General features: G+C 33.7%; 1 protein-coding gene across 1 annotated transcript in view; it reads left to right on the forward strand.

Annotated features, from left to right (window-relative positions):
* Window positions 1-8,597: 8,597 nt before the first annotated feature.
* Window positions 8,598-18,299, forward strand: part of LOC109094783 (LIM/homeobox protein LMX-1.2-like) — a 44,221-nt gene continuing 34,519 nt past the window's right edge. The window contains exons 1-2 of the mRNA XM_042723223.1: window positions 8,598-9,034; window positions 10,045-10,231. Of these exons, the coding sequence (XP_042579157.1) occupies window positions 8,968-9,034; window positions 10,045-10,231 (254 nt within the window). The 5' untranslated portion in view covers window positions 8,598-8,967. The remainder of the gene's footprint in view (window positions 9,035-10,044; window positions 10,232-18,299) is intronic.

Here is an 18,299-nt window from a genome sequence, read left to right on the forward strand (position 1 = left end):
TAGACTATAAAAAAAATATTTTTCCGACATCAGTCAAGCCTGTTTTTGGCTCATTTGCAAGGTTTTTTCTTTTTTTTTTTGTCTTTTTTAAATATAATTTTAAATCCAAGAATATGTCTAACCTGTCTGGAAAACCAGTACCTGGTTTATACATCTAGGAACCCAAATTATAATTTAACATATCTGAAGTTGTTCAAAATTACACGCTGATGTTGATGTCGATTTTTAATTTCATTCATTTAACTGAAAGTCCCATAGAAATGCATGCATTTTTTTTTTTCATCTCTCTTTCATCTAATTATTTAATGATTTTATATGAAGACTAATTTAAATGTTTAGGAATGTATCTAGTATGTTTCCCGATATTTTTTTTTTTTTTTTATGTTATGTTGGGAATATTTTGAGTGTTTGGTCACATGAACAAATACAATAAAACATGTTTAGTTACTACACTGCGTAAATAATCTCCAGTTCAGTTTTATAAACCGTTTAATGTGTATCATCCAGTTCAAGTCTTTGTTTCGCCTCTAGACGAACCTGCTGTGTGTTTGTCATTTCCATTGTCCATTGATTTGAATCTTTCTTGTATAAATGTGATTACCATTGTTGAATGCTGGTTGAATTTTGTGTTTTATTATTCAAAAAAAAAAAAAAAACTCTTCATGCATTTTTTTTTTTTATCAACAGGGAGAGAAAAAAAGAAAGTTTGCTATCAGGTGTTGATATCTGTGCTGCTTTACTGGAAGCTCCACCAAAATCTTGTTGTAACAATGTAATTTTCTTGCAATGAGCTTTAAATAATAGTTCACCCAAAAATGAAAATTTGATGAAAACTTGCCATCAGGTCAGCCAAGATGTAGATGAGTTTGTTTCTTCATCAGAGCAAATTTTGAGAAATTTAGCATTACATTGCTCCCCAATGGATGCTCTGTAGTGAATGGGTGCCGTCAAAACGAGTCATCTGATAAAAAACATCCCAGTGATCCACAAGTAACCCACACTAGTGGGTGTCCATCAGTTAACATCTTGTGAAGAGAAAAGCTGCGTGTTTGTAAGAAACAAATACATCATTGAGACATTTTAACTGTTAGGCTTTATCCATAACATTTTTCATAACTTTGTCCAATGAAAAAATAATCTGGTCCGAATCAGGAGAGAAATCTTCACAGCTCAAGTGTCGTTTACAAATGAAATTATTGAAAGAATTTTGATGTTCGAGGACAAACGGGATGGACTTTTTCACTGGATGAAGCATTATTATGGATTATGGACTCGTATTTTGGCCAGAAGAGATGGTTTAATGTTAAAAATGCCTTAATGTTGGATTTATTTCAAACACACAGCTTTTGGCTTCACAAGATGTTAGCTGCTGGACTGGAGTGGTGTGGATTATTGTGATGTTTTTATCAGCTGTTTGGACTCTCATTCTGACGGCACCCATTCACTGCAGAGCATCCATTGGTGAGCAAGTGATGGAAGTTTTGGATCGGTTTCTTTGAGCCATAAACAGTCTTTGGCAGTATAGTCACTTTCAAATTTATTGCATATTAGCACAGTGTTTTTTCCTGGCACATCTTACCCCCATTCGTAAGTGCAAACGGGATGATTTCGCCACAGAGTAATTTATGTTTACTGGAAATCTGCCTCTGTTTTGGCTTCACAAACGCTCTGAGCTTCCTGTGGCCATTTGACAAGTCACTTTATTTAGATCCAACATGCGTACCAAACCACAGGGAAACTTTCAAGATTTCAAGCATAAAATCCCCTCAAATGCTGCAGATGGTTTTGGGCAATGTGTTACTGTTTGTGTGGCTTTTAATGACTTCTTAAGAGAATGAGAAGTTCAACAAGAAGCGCAGCCAAGCACAGTGATTGAGCATTTAAGAAACCACACAAAGGTTATTTAATTTTCTCTTTTAATCGTGACATCTTGCTTCTGGTTTATACTTCACTTTTAGTAACAAAATGTTAAGAGTGCAAACATCTCTTTTATGTAATTTACAGAAAAAGTATTGCATAATATCCTTTTTTTTCAGGTTTAATGAGGCATTGCGGTTTTGAGGCCTGTTTGTTTGTTTTTGAATTACTACTACTTGAATAATATATCATATGTTCTGCAAATATCTTTATGGTGTAGACCCTTGTGCACTATTACAAGAAGCCCCTGAAACTTGATCCTCGAGAGCTGGATTCATATCCAAAGCAGTATCTGTCGGTCAAATGAAATAGATACATTTATTGCAGCATTCATTTTAGAATTGGGATTCTGATTCAGATCATAATGGTGAAGAACAGACTGCAACGACCAGTAATTGAAGTAACTTCTTGTAGTACATTAGAATCACCATAGTGTTTTATTATGTAAGGTGAGCACCAATTATAATAAACTATTTAAGATGACAGTTTCTTTGTAAAAGTTACAGGTTTGATCACAGATGTACTGGAACTTGCTGAGCGTTGATGTTGAACATACTGTTGTGTTGGTGTGGCATGTGTCAAAATCTTTATAGGCATTATGGGTAACAATGTCCTTGACTCAATTAACTACTGTATTACCTCTGAGCACTTCTAATGTCTAGTTCTGCCGTCATGGAAAGAAAGTTGGGCTTCCTAACAGACGTTTACAGCACAGTCTGAAGACCTCCCAGTCAAATCAGCCTCAGAAGCGCGAGTCTTTTGAAGGTTGTTTTTCCATTAGCTTCAGAGGAACCTTTGCCACAGGACAATAAAACAAGTAAGGCTGTTAATAATGAAGCCAAACCATGAACAAAAAAAATTATTTAAAGCAAAACCTCTCAGCAAAGAGCTCTTATCAAATGTAAGAGTTGTCTCATCTGAATTGATTAACCTTTAGAACTCTCAGGGCTACAACAAATGGCAAATCAACATTTCTATACACTGAATTAAAAGATAAATGCAGTCTTCTTCTTATCAGTATACACCAAGAACTACTATGCAATGTCAATTTTATAATATGATTGATTTTTTAGCTTTAATCTGATGGCACAGTAATTTAAAGTAATAGTTCACCCAAAAATGTATGTATGCTGAAAATATACTCACTCTCAGGCCATCCAGGATGAGTTTGTTACTTCACCGGAACAGATTTGGAGCAATGTAGCTAGTATTACATCACTTGCTCATCAATGGATGCTCTGCAGTGAATGGGTGCCATCAGATTGAGAGTCTAAACAGCTGATAATAATCCACAAGTAATTCACACCACTCAATTAACATCTTATGAAGTGAAAAGCTGTGTGTTTGTAAGAAACAAATCCATTGTTAAGACGTGTTTAACTTTAAACCGGTGCTTCTGGCTAAAATATGAGCCCATAATCTTGAGCCCAAATATTGCTTTCTCTACTGAAAAAGTGGCCTCATCTGAATCAGGAGAGAAATATGCACAAATTATGTATCGTTTACAAGAAAAAAAAGAGAGTCCAAAATAGTTCTAAATAAATAAGTGGTGGATCTTGGTGTGAAACGACAACAGCGGATGGACTTTTCACTACAGAAAGCGATATTACGGACTCACAAACATGCAGCTTTTGGACTCAATAAGTTGTTATCTGATGGACTGGAGTGGTGTGGAATATTGTGATGTTTTTATTAGCTGTTTGGACTCTCATTCTGACGGCACCCATTCACTGCAGAGCATCCATTGCTGAGCAAGTGATGGAACGCTACATTTCTGCAAATCTGTACCCATGAACACACAAACAAACTCATCTACCTCTTGGTTGGCCTGAGGGTGAATACATTTTTTCAGCACATTTTCATTTTGGGGTGAAGTATTCCTTTAAAAATAAGGCTATGTTCAAAATGTTTAACTTTTAGCAGTCCAATCAAATTTAAGTTACGTGCGGAACAGCATACAAACACTAGTCTTCCTAGTTCTGAATTAAATAGTATGTGCACAGTTCACAGTATGTGTATTCTTTGTGTGTACATAGACTATCCGGAACCTGTACACTGGCTGTAATATGTAATATTAAACAGATCTCAGTGTAATGCGCTCAACTTGACCTTCCGTTGGCAGTGTGATGAATGAGCTACAGTAGGAGATTTATGCCACAATTTTTAGCAAATCTTTCTTTCTTTTTCATTTGTTTATTTTTATTTGTTTGTTTGTTTGCTTGTGTAGCAATGCCAGTGTTATGGGTTCAGTTCCTAGATGTAGAAATTTAAAAATGCTAAATAATTTTTATTTTCAAGCTGATAACTTAATACATGCATTGTTATGAGACAATAATGTGCTTTTCACTTAGTATTTTTTAATACAGTATGTACTCTGCATTTATCAGTAGGTTAAGTATTTTATTCTGTACATAGTCATATTTTTGTAAATATATCTAGTTTTTATTTTTAAAATGATTCTGTTTTGCATCATATGCCCAACACAAATTTGTTGTCGCTGAGGAAGGTTTAAGCTGAATCAGTTGCAGATCCTGATGCCGTACAAACGTAACCACAATAAACAGTTTAAGAGCTTGGTTTGTTTTCCCCGCTTGTTAAGTGTATTTACATGCAATATTTTCCATTTGGAAGAAAACGTGTCACATAAATGGAGATTACATGAATTAGCTTTAATATCGTAAAAGTCATTTGATCAGGGCTTTGAAGAGATGCGCTTCTCTTTCAGGAGGGTTTTTAATGAAGCTCATTGGGAGGTTTTCCTAAATTAACATTCATAGCAAACATCCTCAACTTAATATTTAGAGCTCACTGGTTTCCTCTCATAACTTGTTGGCAGATGAGATGGAAGTATTGAAGTCACAAAACCTGTTAGATATAAAACTGATAATGGCTTCAAGAAGAGCTCGCACATGTGCTGTGATTTGCTCGGGGTCTTGACTCAAAGTCTTGACTCAGCCTTGATAGTCATTAAGATTTGTTTGATTTTATTTTTATTTATGTTTTTTCATCTCCAGGTTTGTCATTCAGGGGCGTTTCCTGAGCATCACTAATAATGAGACCAGACTGGTGAACTCTTTTGACTTTCGACACAAATGTGCAGGTTGTGTATAGCTGTCAGACTGTTGGATGGTGCTATTAAAGCCACCTGAGTTTAATAAACCACTCTTATGAAGAGGATTTGCTCACAATTGCTAACTTCATTCTTATCAGTGTCACAGATATCAAATGACAGTGCTTCATGGCACTCTTTGGTCTTCCCTCAAAATTTTCAGCCCTTTCGAGTCATGGTTCAAATGACTTAAAACAGAAAAATGCATCCCAAGAGTTTTGTATTTCTTAATAATTAAGAATGCAATAGGAAAATTAATAATTAAGAATACAATATGACTAAATATCCACTTAGATTTCAGTGCAGATCTTTAGAAATTTTCATTGCGGTCAAACCGGAGAAACCCAGATTTAGTCAAATTTGTTTTCTGCAAACATTTGTGTCTATTTAGTGTCAATTAATTGCAGAAAAGTAGAAATTATAAGTAGTGTGAGATCAAAGTACAGTAGATCATAAATTTTGTCATTTCATCTGAACATAAACATTTATAAGATTTAGTCACTTGAAACTGTTTTGAGGATTAGAGAAGTTAGTGTTGCTATTTTTTTTTATGTTATAGTTATTGTAATAGGGTTATTATTCAGTATATCCATTAATTAGATGTACGTTTCAGACTCAGATTCAGGCTATTTGAGGGAAATCATATAATTTGCATTCATATTGTTGCAGTTATGACATCTTCGGTTATGGGCAATTAAATATGTAAATATCCATATGCCTGTATAAAAGTCATAGAATAAATTAACCATTCAGATTCATTACTTTTACTGGGATACTGCTTTGTCTGTCATTGGTCATTCAATTATTCAATCATCAAAAGACAATGTTAAATAAAATACTTGATATAAAAATATCAAAAGTAATTTATGGCCTTTATAAGGTAAGAAGGCTTCTTTGAATAATTTTACATTTTGTGCTGTGACACCTAACTTAGCAAATGTTTCTGTTTATTTCCTTTAATAACATATTGGTTGATGCATCATCATCCTGCATAAACTGAACTTATATCTAAATATGGTACAATTTAAAAGTTAATGCATGCACATTGTTCTTACGAGGGAGCATTTTACCCCATTTAACCTTAATATTGACAGTTGTTTAAAGTATTTTATATAGTCACATGCAGCTGAATGTGGAACACTGCCCTACAGTGCTATGCAAATAGCTATTAATTAGATAACACTGGTTGTATGTTATGTGGTCTGTTGTAGCGAGGACATAATGACATACAGAGATTGTAGCACAACAGGACCATTGACGCTAGAGGGCGCAAGAACACAATGTGATCCAACGCTTCAGCGTTCAGAGCTGTTCATGACAGACTATTGAAAACTGACAGTCGCAAGCAGTACTGATAATGCATTTAAAAGACTATGCATGGCATTTATCAATTGATTATATTATTATATTATGCATGCTTGCCGTTTCATTTTTAAGTTTTATTTTAAAAGCATTTAGCCTATGCATTCGTTTAAATATGGTTTAGACCAGAGCTTTTCTCCAGAAGTAGCAGAACAAAGTTTGTTCATACCGTTTATATAAAATCAGAATAAAAAGACTTTTACGTTTATTTCTAAATATAATGCTTATGGAAATATAACGAAGGGACTAGAAATGGCCTTAATAGAGTAATGAAGGGTTAATGCATTGAAACCCATTAAATAAGGGGTGTTCTTTTGTAGTACACTGATAAGAATGTCATAAAGCGTGCGTTAAATACACGCGAGCGAACAAAAATTGCGTTCGCTGGAGGAGGTTACCATAGCAACAGCACGCCAGCCTACGTGTGCGCTTTTCTTTTAAAGCGTCCAATATTCGCATAAACAAAAAATACTGTAATTATTTATTTACACGCATCACAAGTGCAGTATCGGTTGATTAGCCTACTGACAAATTCTAGAGGAAAAAAGAAAAGTCGCTGAAAAATTCGCACTGAAAAATGCTATAGAAGCCTTTTTTAACATTATTTTGTTAGCTAGACTAAGTTTATCTTTAAAGACATGAAGCAAAACTGTCTGAACTTTAGGCTGTTATACAAACAAGAACAGTATAGGTCTATCTTGGGAAATAAGATATCATTAAATTTTAAGACATAATGCGTTAAAATAGTGATAATTAAAAACAGGCACTGGTTTTAAATAATGCAGTTTAATTGGTAGAAATAATGTTATGTCATGTGTTTGCATATGTGCTGTGTGAATGAAAATAATAGTGATCTCGATCGCGAATAATTTTACAAAATTTAATTTTATAGGCTATTAAACAAAATAAACAGTCTACATATATAAATAAATCGTTTCTCTCAGAAGTGAAGGTGAAGGGGGACAAAATAAAAATAACCTAAATATCCCATATGTAGGCTATCTGGGGAAATATTCAGAAGAAAGGCATATTTCATCTACAGGAGACGTAAATCAGCCTGTCATAATTAGAGAAGAGAAGAATACTAATGAGGAAAGTAATAAAGATACAAACTCCCCCTTTATCTTTCTTTCTTGCTCCTCGCAGGTTTATTGCTCTGGATGTCAGATGCGAAACACAAAAGATTCTCCTTATGAATTTTGCATGGATATTATGCGCAGAGAGATTAAATCAGCCTCTATCTGGGTCTTTATTAATCATGCAGATAATGTCACTTCACGAAGATAAAAGCAGCGCAGTTTTCATAGCAGCTGCGCGAGAAATGAAATGATTCTTTGTTAAATATCTGACTCGAGAATATAAATAGATAGTGTCCCGATTTCACAGCTGAATGGTCTGAGAATTTATGACAAAGGCAATTAAATAAAACGCGATAAAAGGGAGAAAAGGTAAATATTCGATGTTGACTATTTTAAGATAAAAAGTTATACTATTTTTTAAGTCTGTATTCATTTACGTCATATAGAAAGGCACTTTCGTGATTGACATTAATTCTTGTAATAAAAGTGAATAGAAACAAAAACAAAAATATTTCGAGACACAATATGATTTTTTCCCCCCTGTTTGTTTATAGCCTATATGTTTATTATTTAAAATATGATGATGAAAGATTTTATTATATAGGCTAGGCTATAAATTTTAATTTAGTTTAGGCTATTAGACACAACTAATAATACTATTAACCATCGCCATCATTTCTTATAAAGAATTGTTTTCTTTGTTGTTGTTGTTGTTATCGCAGTTCAGCATTACATTGAAATATGTAACCTATATTCGCAAATATTGTGGTCGCACACCGTAAAAGGTGAAAATGTGTCGTTATTGCCTGAAGGAGTTTTTTTTTCTTTCTATAGCCTACCTGATCTGACCTCTAGAAATACTTCAGTTGGAGTCACTTAAATGGTTTCAGGAATATTAGCAAAATTTGACTTTTGAGTTTAGATATTTCTATTTCCATTTCCAAATTTATATATATATATATATATTTATTATATATATATATATATATATATATATATTTTTTTTTTTTTTTTTTTTTTTTTGCGAAACATTTTAATATAGTGCATGATGTCCAGATACTTTTTGCTGTCTGTTTGTCCTCGGAACATCTGGTGTTGTAGGCGGTTCTGCTGTGATCCAGCACCAATAGCATCACATGCAGCTCGGGAGAATGACGCGATCAGAGGGAGTTGAGCAGCTCCACGGACTCCTCAAGAGGAGCACAGGACTCGTGAACACTCAGTGAGGAGCTCACAGGATGATCAGAGCCGGTTCCCCGAGGATCTGACTTCTCTCTAAGGATCAAGTCTGGAGGAACCTCAGAATCGAGCGTCGCTTATCTGCTGAACACCTCGGGCTCTTTTTGGTCTCGTCGCGTAGAATAAGCAAAGCGAGACTAGTTTACTTTTAGTTTCTGTCTCGTCACGGTCCGTCTGCTGCTGCTGCTTCTGCTTCTACACTTTTCTTTCTGGACATTGCAACAGGTCAGTAGAGAGTCGCTGTCCTGCAACACTGAAGAGATGTTGGACGGAATCAAAATTGAAGATCAGTTCAGAACAGGAGCAGAGTCTTTGAGAGTGATGCTGGGTGAGTTTCACACCAACACACAAACAAATGTACATCGAAGTTACACACTTTACATTGTGAGTGTGTGTGTGTGTGTGTGTGTGTGTGTGTGTATATATATATATATATATATATATATATATATATATATATATATATATATCATCTTAAATATATTATGCTACATGTATGTTTTATAATTAATTATTACAACAATAACAACAATAACAACATTTCGCAATTAAAAACAGCTTCACAAAATAATTCAATCTTGCATGTTTTTTATCAGCAGTACTGAGTATGGAGTATGGACACTAATGTGACGTATTTGTGATTAACATTTAATCATTATCAGATTTTTGCTGGCGTTTCACCTGCAAATCATTTGTTATAGAGCGAAAATGAAATAGAAATACGAGTCATATTTTGTAACTGCCTCTTCTATGGGTATAAAAGGCATTTTTATCTAGTTTTAAATTTTTTTGTAAAATATAAAAACTTTGTATTAAATAATAGCAACATATGCAGAAAATATTACACAAATATTTCGTTTAATAGACGTATATTTTAAAGTAGGCTATTTGCGCGTTCATTCAAAATGAAAAAAAAAAATTAACTTAACTTTATCTTTCTTTCTTTCTTTCTTTCTTTCTTTCTTTCTTTCTTTCTTTCTTTCGAAGCCAGTAAATTAGATTTAATATTCTATAAAAAAACATAATTTAACAGATTTGTTTTATTACAAGCCTATTTGTATAATTATTTTCAAATACAATTTAATTTTGCATATTAAATGAAATGCCTGAATCAACCTGATTACGTCAATTTTAAAGTGTCAAAACTCATTTTAAAACAAAACTCATAATTTCCCACTCAGATTATGTTGATAGCCTAGTTATGGAAGTAAATATTTTTCAGTGTACTTTAGAAAAGGAGTCCTCCTCGCGTTTGTTTGTTTGTTTATGTGTTTTGGGTTTTTTAAATTGTCCAGTGGAAGTATCTGATGTGTGTTGGTGTGTGTTGTCTGATATCAGGTTCAGACTGCGTCCATCAGAGTGTGTGTGAGGGATGTCACAGACCGATCTCTGATCGCTTCCTCCTGCGCGTGAACGACAGCTCGTGGCACGAGGAGTGTCTGCAGTGCTCGGTGTGTCAGCAGCTCCTCACCATGAGCTGCTACTCCAGAGATCACAAACTCTACTGCAAACACGACTACCAACAGTAAGAGCTGATTCATTCATTCATTCCTTCTTCTCGTCGGTTGCGCGTCATTGCAGCTGCAGGCGCGGAGTTTGCGCTTTTAATAATCCAAACCCTTTGAAGAGAGGGCGAGTGTGTTTATTTAAAGGGAATATTTCGAAGCAAATATTTATGCATTTTTGTTTTACTTCTTTCCCCACAAGGATTTTATGGATAGGCTATTGCCTATAATTTTTTTATTGACATTTAAGGCCAATTTGTATTTTGATATTATCATTTTTAGTGTTTTAGCAAATAAAGATAACGCAATAAGAACAAGAATGCTTTATTATTATTATTGTTGTTGGCTTTTTGCACGTAATTAAAAAACAAACAAACACTGCTTTAAAATATAGGCCTAGATTCATTATTTGTGTGTTAAAGTACAATAAAAAAAAAATAAAAAATACGATGTAATGCTAAATAAATAACATAGTAACGAATACTACGAACGATCTAGTTCTTACTGTCGTTTTAGATTTGCAGGTAATGTGCAGCTATTAATTCGTTGTTTTTGTAAGTCCAGAGCTTATCTAGCTATTTCACGTCTTTATATATAAGGTAACAGATCGATATCAAGCTAACAAAATATGTTCTAAGAACGTTTTACTAACCCATTAAGTTATAAAAAAAATTTGATTAAACGTTAAATAGTCCCGTTTTTATTTGTTATGCGAACGTGAATGGAACATTCAATTGTATAATTTTGCAAACATCATTAGAATGTTACTTTTAAATGTTCTCTGAACATTCTGAAACAAGTGGTAACATTTAAAACATGCTAGACAATTGTCCAACTAAACGTTTCAGAAAAAAAAAAAAAAAAAACCTTCCATGAACAATGTATAGCCCAAATAACGTTTTTATGCTAATATTTTGAGAACATTATTAAAACGTTAATGGAAGGACATTTGTTCATTTAGTAAGATAAACAGACGGAGACACTGAGATAATTGTAGCACAATCGTAGATTTATATTTAATTGTCTTACACAATTTTATACCAACGCAAAATAAAAATTAACAAAGCAGTCAACAAACATATCCGTCCTCAAACTGTATGAAGTGGCTTTAACAGTGTGTTATTTGTCTCTTTTAAAGTAGTATTTATAAAGCAGCGATGAGGTACTTAGTGCTCTTAATTCACACCCGGCCTGCTTTTAATGACTCTCGTTTAAGAGAGATTAACAAGCACCACAGACAGCCACAAAACACACTCACACACTCACACACCTGCACGCTTAACTCGCTCTAATGACAGACGCGCATGAAATGAGCTCTTTATGAAGACGTATCTAGATGAAATAACTCATCCAGTATGCTGATATAAATCTGCAGTTTTTATATTATAGTGTTTATGTTTCTGTGATAGGTTTTTGAAAGCGAAAACAGTAGATATCGTGTTGGAAATGAAGTATGGTTGTCAGATGTTAGAGGGACCTGCTCATACTGTAGTTAATGTGATGTGTGTTTTGTGTGTATGTTACTGTCCACAGCACTGAAGGGACAGACAGTGATGTAATGATTTTCAAATGGAAACATCCTCTGAATATCGCTCTACACCTTGCTTGGTATGAGGAGAAAGTTTGTAGTTGTGTGTTTGACGTGTGGTGTGTGTTGTTGGGAAAGAAAGGAGATTTTCCACCATTCATGGTTCAATTTGTTTACTACTAAGTGAATGTCAGATATTCATTTTATCAAGCATCTTAAAGTAATAGCTGGAAAGTGTGTGATGTTTTGTGTTGATTTCACACTCAGATCATGACATGATATGGCACGCTAAAACTTAGTACAGTTTAAAAGCATATTTTGTCCAATAATAGCCAAGATCACAGCGATTATGAATATGAATCTAGTCAGTGTTACTAATTTTACAGGAGTTTCTTTTTAGCAGTTTAGCATGAAAATCCAGTATATTTAAGATTTCTTGTTTGTTTGTTTGTTTGTTTGTGAACTTGTTGCATGTTGCAGTAAATCATTTTATGGGGATTGTGATATTCTGCATGTTATAATGCATACATATAAAAAATATTGAAAAAAAATACACATTTTTAAAACTTTTATCCCACGTAGGCTAAATCTAAAATACCTTTGCCTGAAAAAAAAGTTTGTTTATTTATTTATTTATTTTATTTAATATAAGGTGTATGGCATATTTAGTATTCATATAATAGTATATATAAGATTTTGATCTCACATATGTTAATTTTATTTTTGCTATTTATTATAATTTCAATACATGATTTGTTTGTGATTTTGTTGCATGTTGCTGTAAAACAGTTTATTGTTGGGTATTGTAGAATATTTTGCACACACAATTTCGTTTTGACTAGAAATGCTCTAAAGAACAAGTTTTCCATTAACTCTGACATGGCAGAAACCCAATCCCAAAGGGGCTGTAAACAGAGCTATAGGCCTCTGTATATGAGAGAAAAAAATATTTGCCACTTTACAACCGCTGGTGGACCCTTAGGAAACATATACATACACACAAAGTGTCTTTCAAAACCCTTTAAAGGCTTTTTTGTGGCTTTGGTTTCTCTGCTCAATTTGTTAAACAATACTAGACTGTCAATGGTTTTGGTCTGGTCTAGCTGAAGTTTTCTGTTTTAAGATACTAAGAGCAGGAATTCCTCAACTCTCCTCTTTCTATGTTTAGATTCTGATGCTCAGAGAAATATCTCAGTTTACAGAAACAACAAACACGCTTATTAGCCCTTCAGAAATGATGTGGGAATAAGACTTTCGCTTCTCTAGCCTGTTCCATCATTGGACCCTGAAGTATTTGTTCAGAATTTAAAATCATTGCATTTACAAAATATCAAACACATGCAGTACTAAGAACTAATTTCCTTTTTCTACACTGTTTTTACTTATTTACTTTTAATTGGCTGCTGTGGCAATAATCTTTAGTGGGTGGATGCATGTAGTTGAACCTGTTGATATATTGCTTTTTAATGCATAACATTCATATATATTAAAACACACTTTATACAGCATGTATGTGTCCATATACTTTTTAGGGGACCAGATTACTGTGTTTAAAATGTTACACAATCCGTAGACATATTTTGAGTGATCACTTTTATTTTGTGTTGACAAGCAGATTCATGTTCTGCATGTACTAACAAAGCTTGACAAACATTTACATATCAGCTTTGCAATGAAAAGCTCATTTAAATACGGGAGAAAAGACAGTGCCATGTTGTACAACATAAACATTTACTCTTGGCGTCATTGGTATAATTCAGAAGATGCAAAAATAATTCAGACAAGTCTTGGAGATATATACAGTATTTTAATATTATCCATATTAGATTACGCAAACAGTTGTAAAAGAGTTTTATTGATTTTTTTGAAAACAGATATGACTTGAAGCAGGGTAATTAATGGATCAATATAAATGTAATAATGTCATGTTTAGGATTGTGCTTGTCTCCCACATGTACCTTATTCTTTTTATTTTAAGCTGTTTTAGTGGAACAGTGTGTTTGGTGAGAGTGTGCACTAAAGCATGAGCAAGAAACAGTTTGCTGGGCAAATAAAAACCAGAACATTTAGTCTGATCAGATAAGCTGAAATGTGCTGGCAGAATTTATTAAGAAACAATAACTAAACGAAGCGTGATTTTGCAATATCCTATAAATGTGGTAACAGATGTGTGTGAGCACAGGCAGGAGCTGTGTGTGTGTGTGTGTGTGTGTGTGTGTGTGTGTGTGTGTGTGTGTGTGTGTGTGTGTGTGTGTGTGTGTGTGTTCTCATCACGTGTGTGTGAGATCGTTCACTCTGCACACTGTGGCCTCCTTTGAGAGGGAGTGTGAAATACACTCAAATACACACACCCTCTTTCTTTCTTTCTTTCTTTCTTTCTTTCTTTTTTCTTTCTTTCTTTCTTTCTTTCTTTCTTTCTTTCTTTCTTTCTTTTTTGTTAGGCTGACAGTCAGGTGTAGTTAGTGTACATATAAAGATTGGAAAAAAAATTATTGAATTATTTTTTTTACCTTATATCTATATCCCATGTCTATCTATAGCCTTGAAAAATGATATATATTGCGTTCATCATAAGGACATTTTTATACATAATACATAGTAGTGCTGTCAAACGATTAATCACATCCAAAATAAAAGTTTTGTTTACATAATAAATGAGTGTGTACTGTGTTTATTTATTATGTATGTATAAATACAAACACAGACATGTATCTATTTAAGAAAAATATGTTTATATATTAAATATATTTATATATAATATAAAATATAATAATATAAATATATAAATGTATATACATGTAAATATTTCCAGTATACTGTATGTGTGTGTATTTATATATACATAATAAATAAACACAGTACACATACATATATTATTTAAACACAAATTTTTATTTTGGATGCAATTAATTGCGATTGATCATTTGGCAGCACTATTTTATACATAATGCATTTTGATTTACTTATTTTTGAGCTTGATCTGGTTGATGTTTGTGATCAGTCAGTATAGTGATAGTTGGAGAGTGTTATGTGTTTAAAACCGGATCAGAGAGTTTCATCAACTAAGCGACTTTTCAGCATTTAGATTTATTTTCTGTTTCTCTTGCGCTTGGATTATGTGGCATTGGATGCAGAATTTCCTTCTGGTGCTATTCTGAATCCTTATGTCTCTGTGTGGCTCCGTCTCCATTTGTCTCTGTGGTTTCTGGGCTGGAATGTCTGCTCAAACATCACCTCTCGCTGCTGCTGCTGTCACCCAGCTGTGAGGAGAGGTTGGCACTGCTCTGTCAAGTGTTTCCACCCAGGTGCTGTGTACCTGCAGGCCTGCTCTCGCACTCTCCTCTCACATTCTAGCCGTGCGCTCGAAGCATTTGAGGAGAAAGAGGCTCTCAGGAGCATGTGAGAGTCTGCAGACATGCAGAAACACACGCGTCTCAGCAGTGGCTCAATGTGGTGCGACTCACCAGCACATTCCCCATGATGACTTACAGCATTTGCAACCCACTTTTTTACCACTTCTGTGAGATCTTGCCGTTCTTTCTCCTGGGCAGCAATGAGATTAAATGGAGAACAAGGCTGCATTTATTTGATAAAAAATACGGTTATATTGTGAAATATTATTACAAGTTAAAATAACGGTTTTCTGTTTTTAAATACTTTGAAATATAATTTATTGCTGTGATCAAAGCTGAATTTTCAGCATCATTGCTCCAGTCTTCAGTGTCACATGATCTTCAGAAATTATTCTAATAAGCACACATTATAAAAACGAAACATTTCTGAACATTGCATTTATTCAAAATAGAAATCTTTTGCAAAAATATAAGTCTTTACTTTTTATCAATTTAACTTGTCCTCGCTGAATAAAAGTATTAATTTCCTTCCAAAAAAAAAGCATACTGATCCCAAAGTTTTGAATGTCAGTGTATATTGTTATAAAAGATTCCTATTTAGAATAAATGCTGTTCTTTTAATCTTTTTATTTACATCACAGAATCCTGAAAAAAGGGTCAAAGCTTCCATATATATCTATATTTAATTGTTTAATCACATGAAATACTAAAATACTTCCTGATATATTTATATAGAATGAATTATATAATTATTTTCAATTCATATTTAGGTAGAATGCGAGTCTCTGACTCAAGATCACAAATAACATATTTGTATTCTTTATATGGCTCTGTAACGTTGTGATTTCAGCTCATCTCTGACAGAGATTTCAGTATGAATTCAAACATTCATCATCAAATTCTCCCCAGATCAGATATTCTGTGCTGCCATCCACATTCATTTGATATCTTTTTCCGTCTCATTTGCATCTGTTTTTACTTCTCCAAAGAAGTTTAGGTGAACCATACAACAGAGTCAGAGTCTCTCTCTAAGAGCATCACATTTTTCCTCGTCACCCCCTAAACTCCTTCTTCTGCTGAGCAGCACCCAGATTCCCTCAGTCTTTCTTGTGGTCTCTTCTTCCTGTAATAGGATTAGCGGTGTGACCCCGGCTGTAGAGCTGCGCTCCACACTTTTATCACTGACTGTGACACTGAGCTCCCCGTCGCTTTGTCCCCACCGGAAGCCTGTTCCCTAATCCACTTATTCGTGTGGAGAATGAGGCCAAAGAAAGAGGCGACCAAATAATATGGAATGGAAGAGGAGGGGCTCTGGAAAAGCCCCCCGCGACTCCGCTCCTAAACTAAATAAGAGAACATGAGATTGATATGATGAGGCTTAAGACGCACACACGTTTGTTTAAGCTGCCTTTTGTTTTTCAAGACTTGAGGCACAGAATGCATTGAATGAGCAAATCTTTTAATGTCACTTAAAACTTTAAATATTCTTATTTTAAAGAGTTTTGGAGGTTTCGATAAGGACTTGATTATAAAAAGTCTTTAACCACAGTTTGGTTGTAGTTTCAAAACAAAAACAATAAAACCTTGCACTGTGAGTTCTAGATTAAAGCTTTTGTCAGTTCATCTCTCTTTAAGCATTTTATCACACACTACTGTGTTAAATCTGAGCATGCAAAGAAAACAACCATCAAACAAACTTGGTTCTAATTTTCAATCACTACAATTACCTTGCCTGAGTTCTGAACTGTATGTTGTCCCAGGAAACTGGTTTGCTAAATAGTTTTATAATTTATAATGTCTCTCGTATTACTCTGTGCTTACTTTGTGTTTGCATAATAAAATAAACAAAAATATATTTATTTATAATTTAATATCATTTTATATAATACTTTGTATAATTTTAAATATAATGTTATTATATATGATGTTTAATATAATATATAATTTTATATAATATTTGTTTATATAATAATATAATTTATTTAATATTATTAATTTATTTTTTATAATTTATATTTTTTGTGATGGTGCAATCCCTTACATATTACATAATTTGTAATATATTATTATATAATTTTAAATAATATTATTTATAATTTTTTATGTAATACCTATATCATTTCTGTATAATATTTATTTATTTATATTTTTCATGTATTATAATTTTCCCTAAAATTTTCTTTCTTTATTTGTATTTATTATTTATTAATTACTTTATTCTTTGTTGTGATGATGCAGTCCCTTACAAATTGTTTGTTTTAGCTACTAAAAAGCCTTTGAAAAGAGTCTAAAACAAACACTGAGTGGCGCGGACACATTGACATTTTTGTCCCATGCACCTGCTAAAACATCCTAGTGCTCGTAATTTGGAGATGTTTCTCCATCTGAGTTTCTTTTTAAGAATCATTTTCAATCATTGGTACTGTTTAATCAGGCACAGCCTTGGTCGTAAGATCTTTGTGTTGTTCTGCTGTCCTTCTGTCCTGCGTAGCAAATCGATCTCGTAGCAGGTGGATTCCAGCATCCATGGGTCTCTATTTACTCAGCCAACTACGGCTGGACGTCTGTTAAACAGATGGAGAGAGATGAAGCTCATTATCTGGAGCTCAGGTGCTCCACAGCCTCCCCCTGCATTGACCTCCAATGGTTCAGAACTAATGTGGGGCTGACAGGTGGTCTGCAGGAGACCGCTCAAAACCACATTCCCTTACTCTTCTGAGCTTCCTCAACCATGCCGTCCCACAACAGACGAGGCTTTCATCATTACAGAACAATATCAGACCTGCTGTTCAAAACACTTGGTGTTCATGCAGTATAATCGTCTGTTTCAGTGACGTGACTGTTTCTGTGTGTCTTTAGGAATTATCACAGATTCAACCAAATCATTTCTACACTACTGTTCAAAAGATTTTTTTGTTTTACAAAAACTACTTTTATTACAGCAAGGATATTTAAAATCTCTATTAAAAAAAAAAATACAGTAAAGATACATAAAGTTACACCTGATTTCGGTTTCAAATAAATGCTGTTTTTGAACTTTCTATTTATTAGATTAAGAATGTATCACAAAATTTCCACAAAACTATGAAGCAGCACAATTGTTTTCAACATTGCTAATAATCAGAAATGTTTGTTGAGCAGTAAATCAGTATATTAGAATGATTTCTGAAGGATCATGTGACACTGCAGACTGGAGTAATGATGCTG

This window comes from Cyprinus carpio, chromosome B5 (assembly GCF_018340385.1).
Source record: "Cyprinus carpio isolate SPL01 chromosome B5, ASM1834038v1, whole genome shotgun sequence".
NCBI classification, from domain to species: domain Eukaryota; kingdom Metazoa; phylum Chordata; class Actinopteri; order Cypriniformes; family Cyprinidae; genus Cyprinus; species Cyprinus carpio.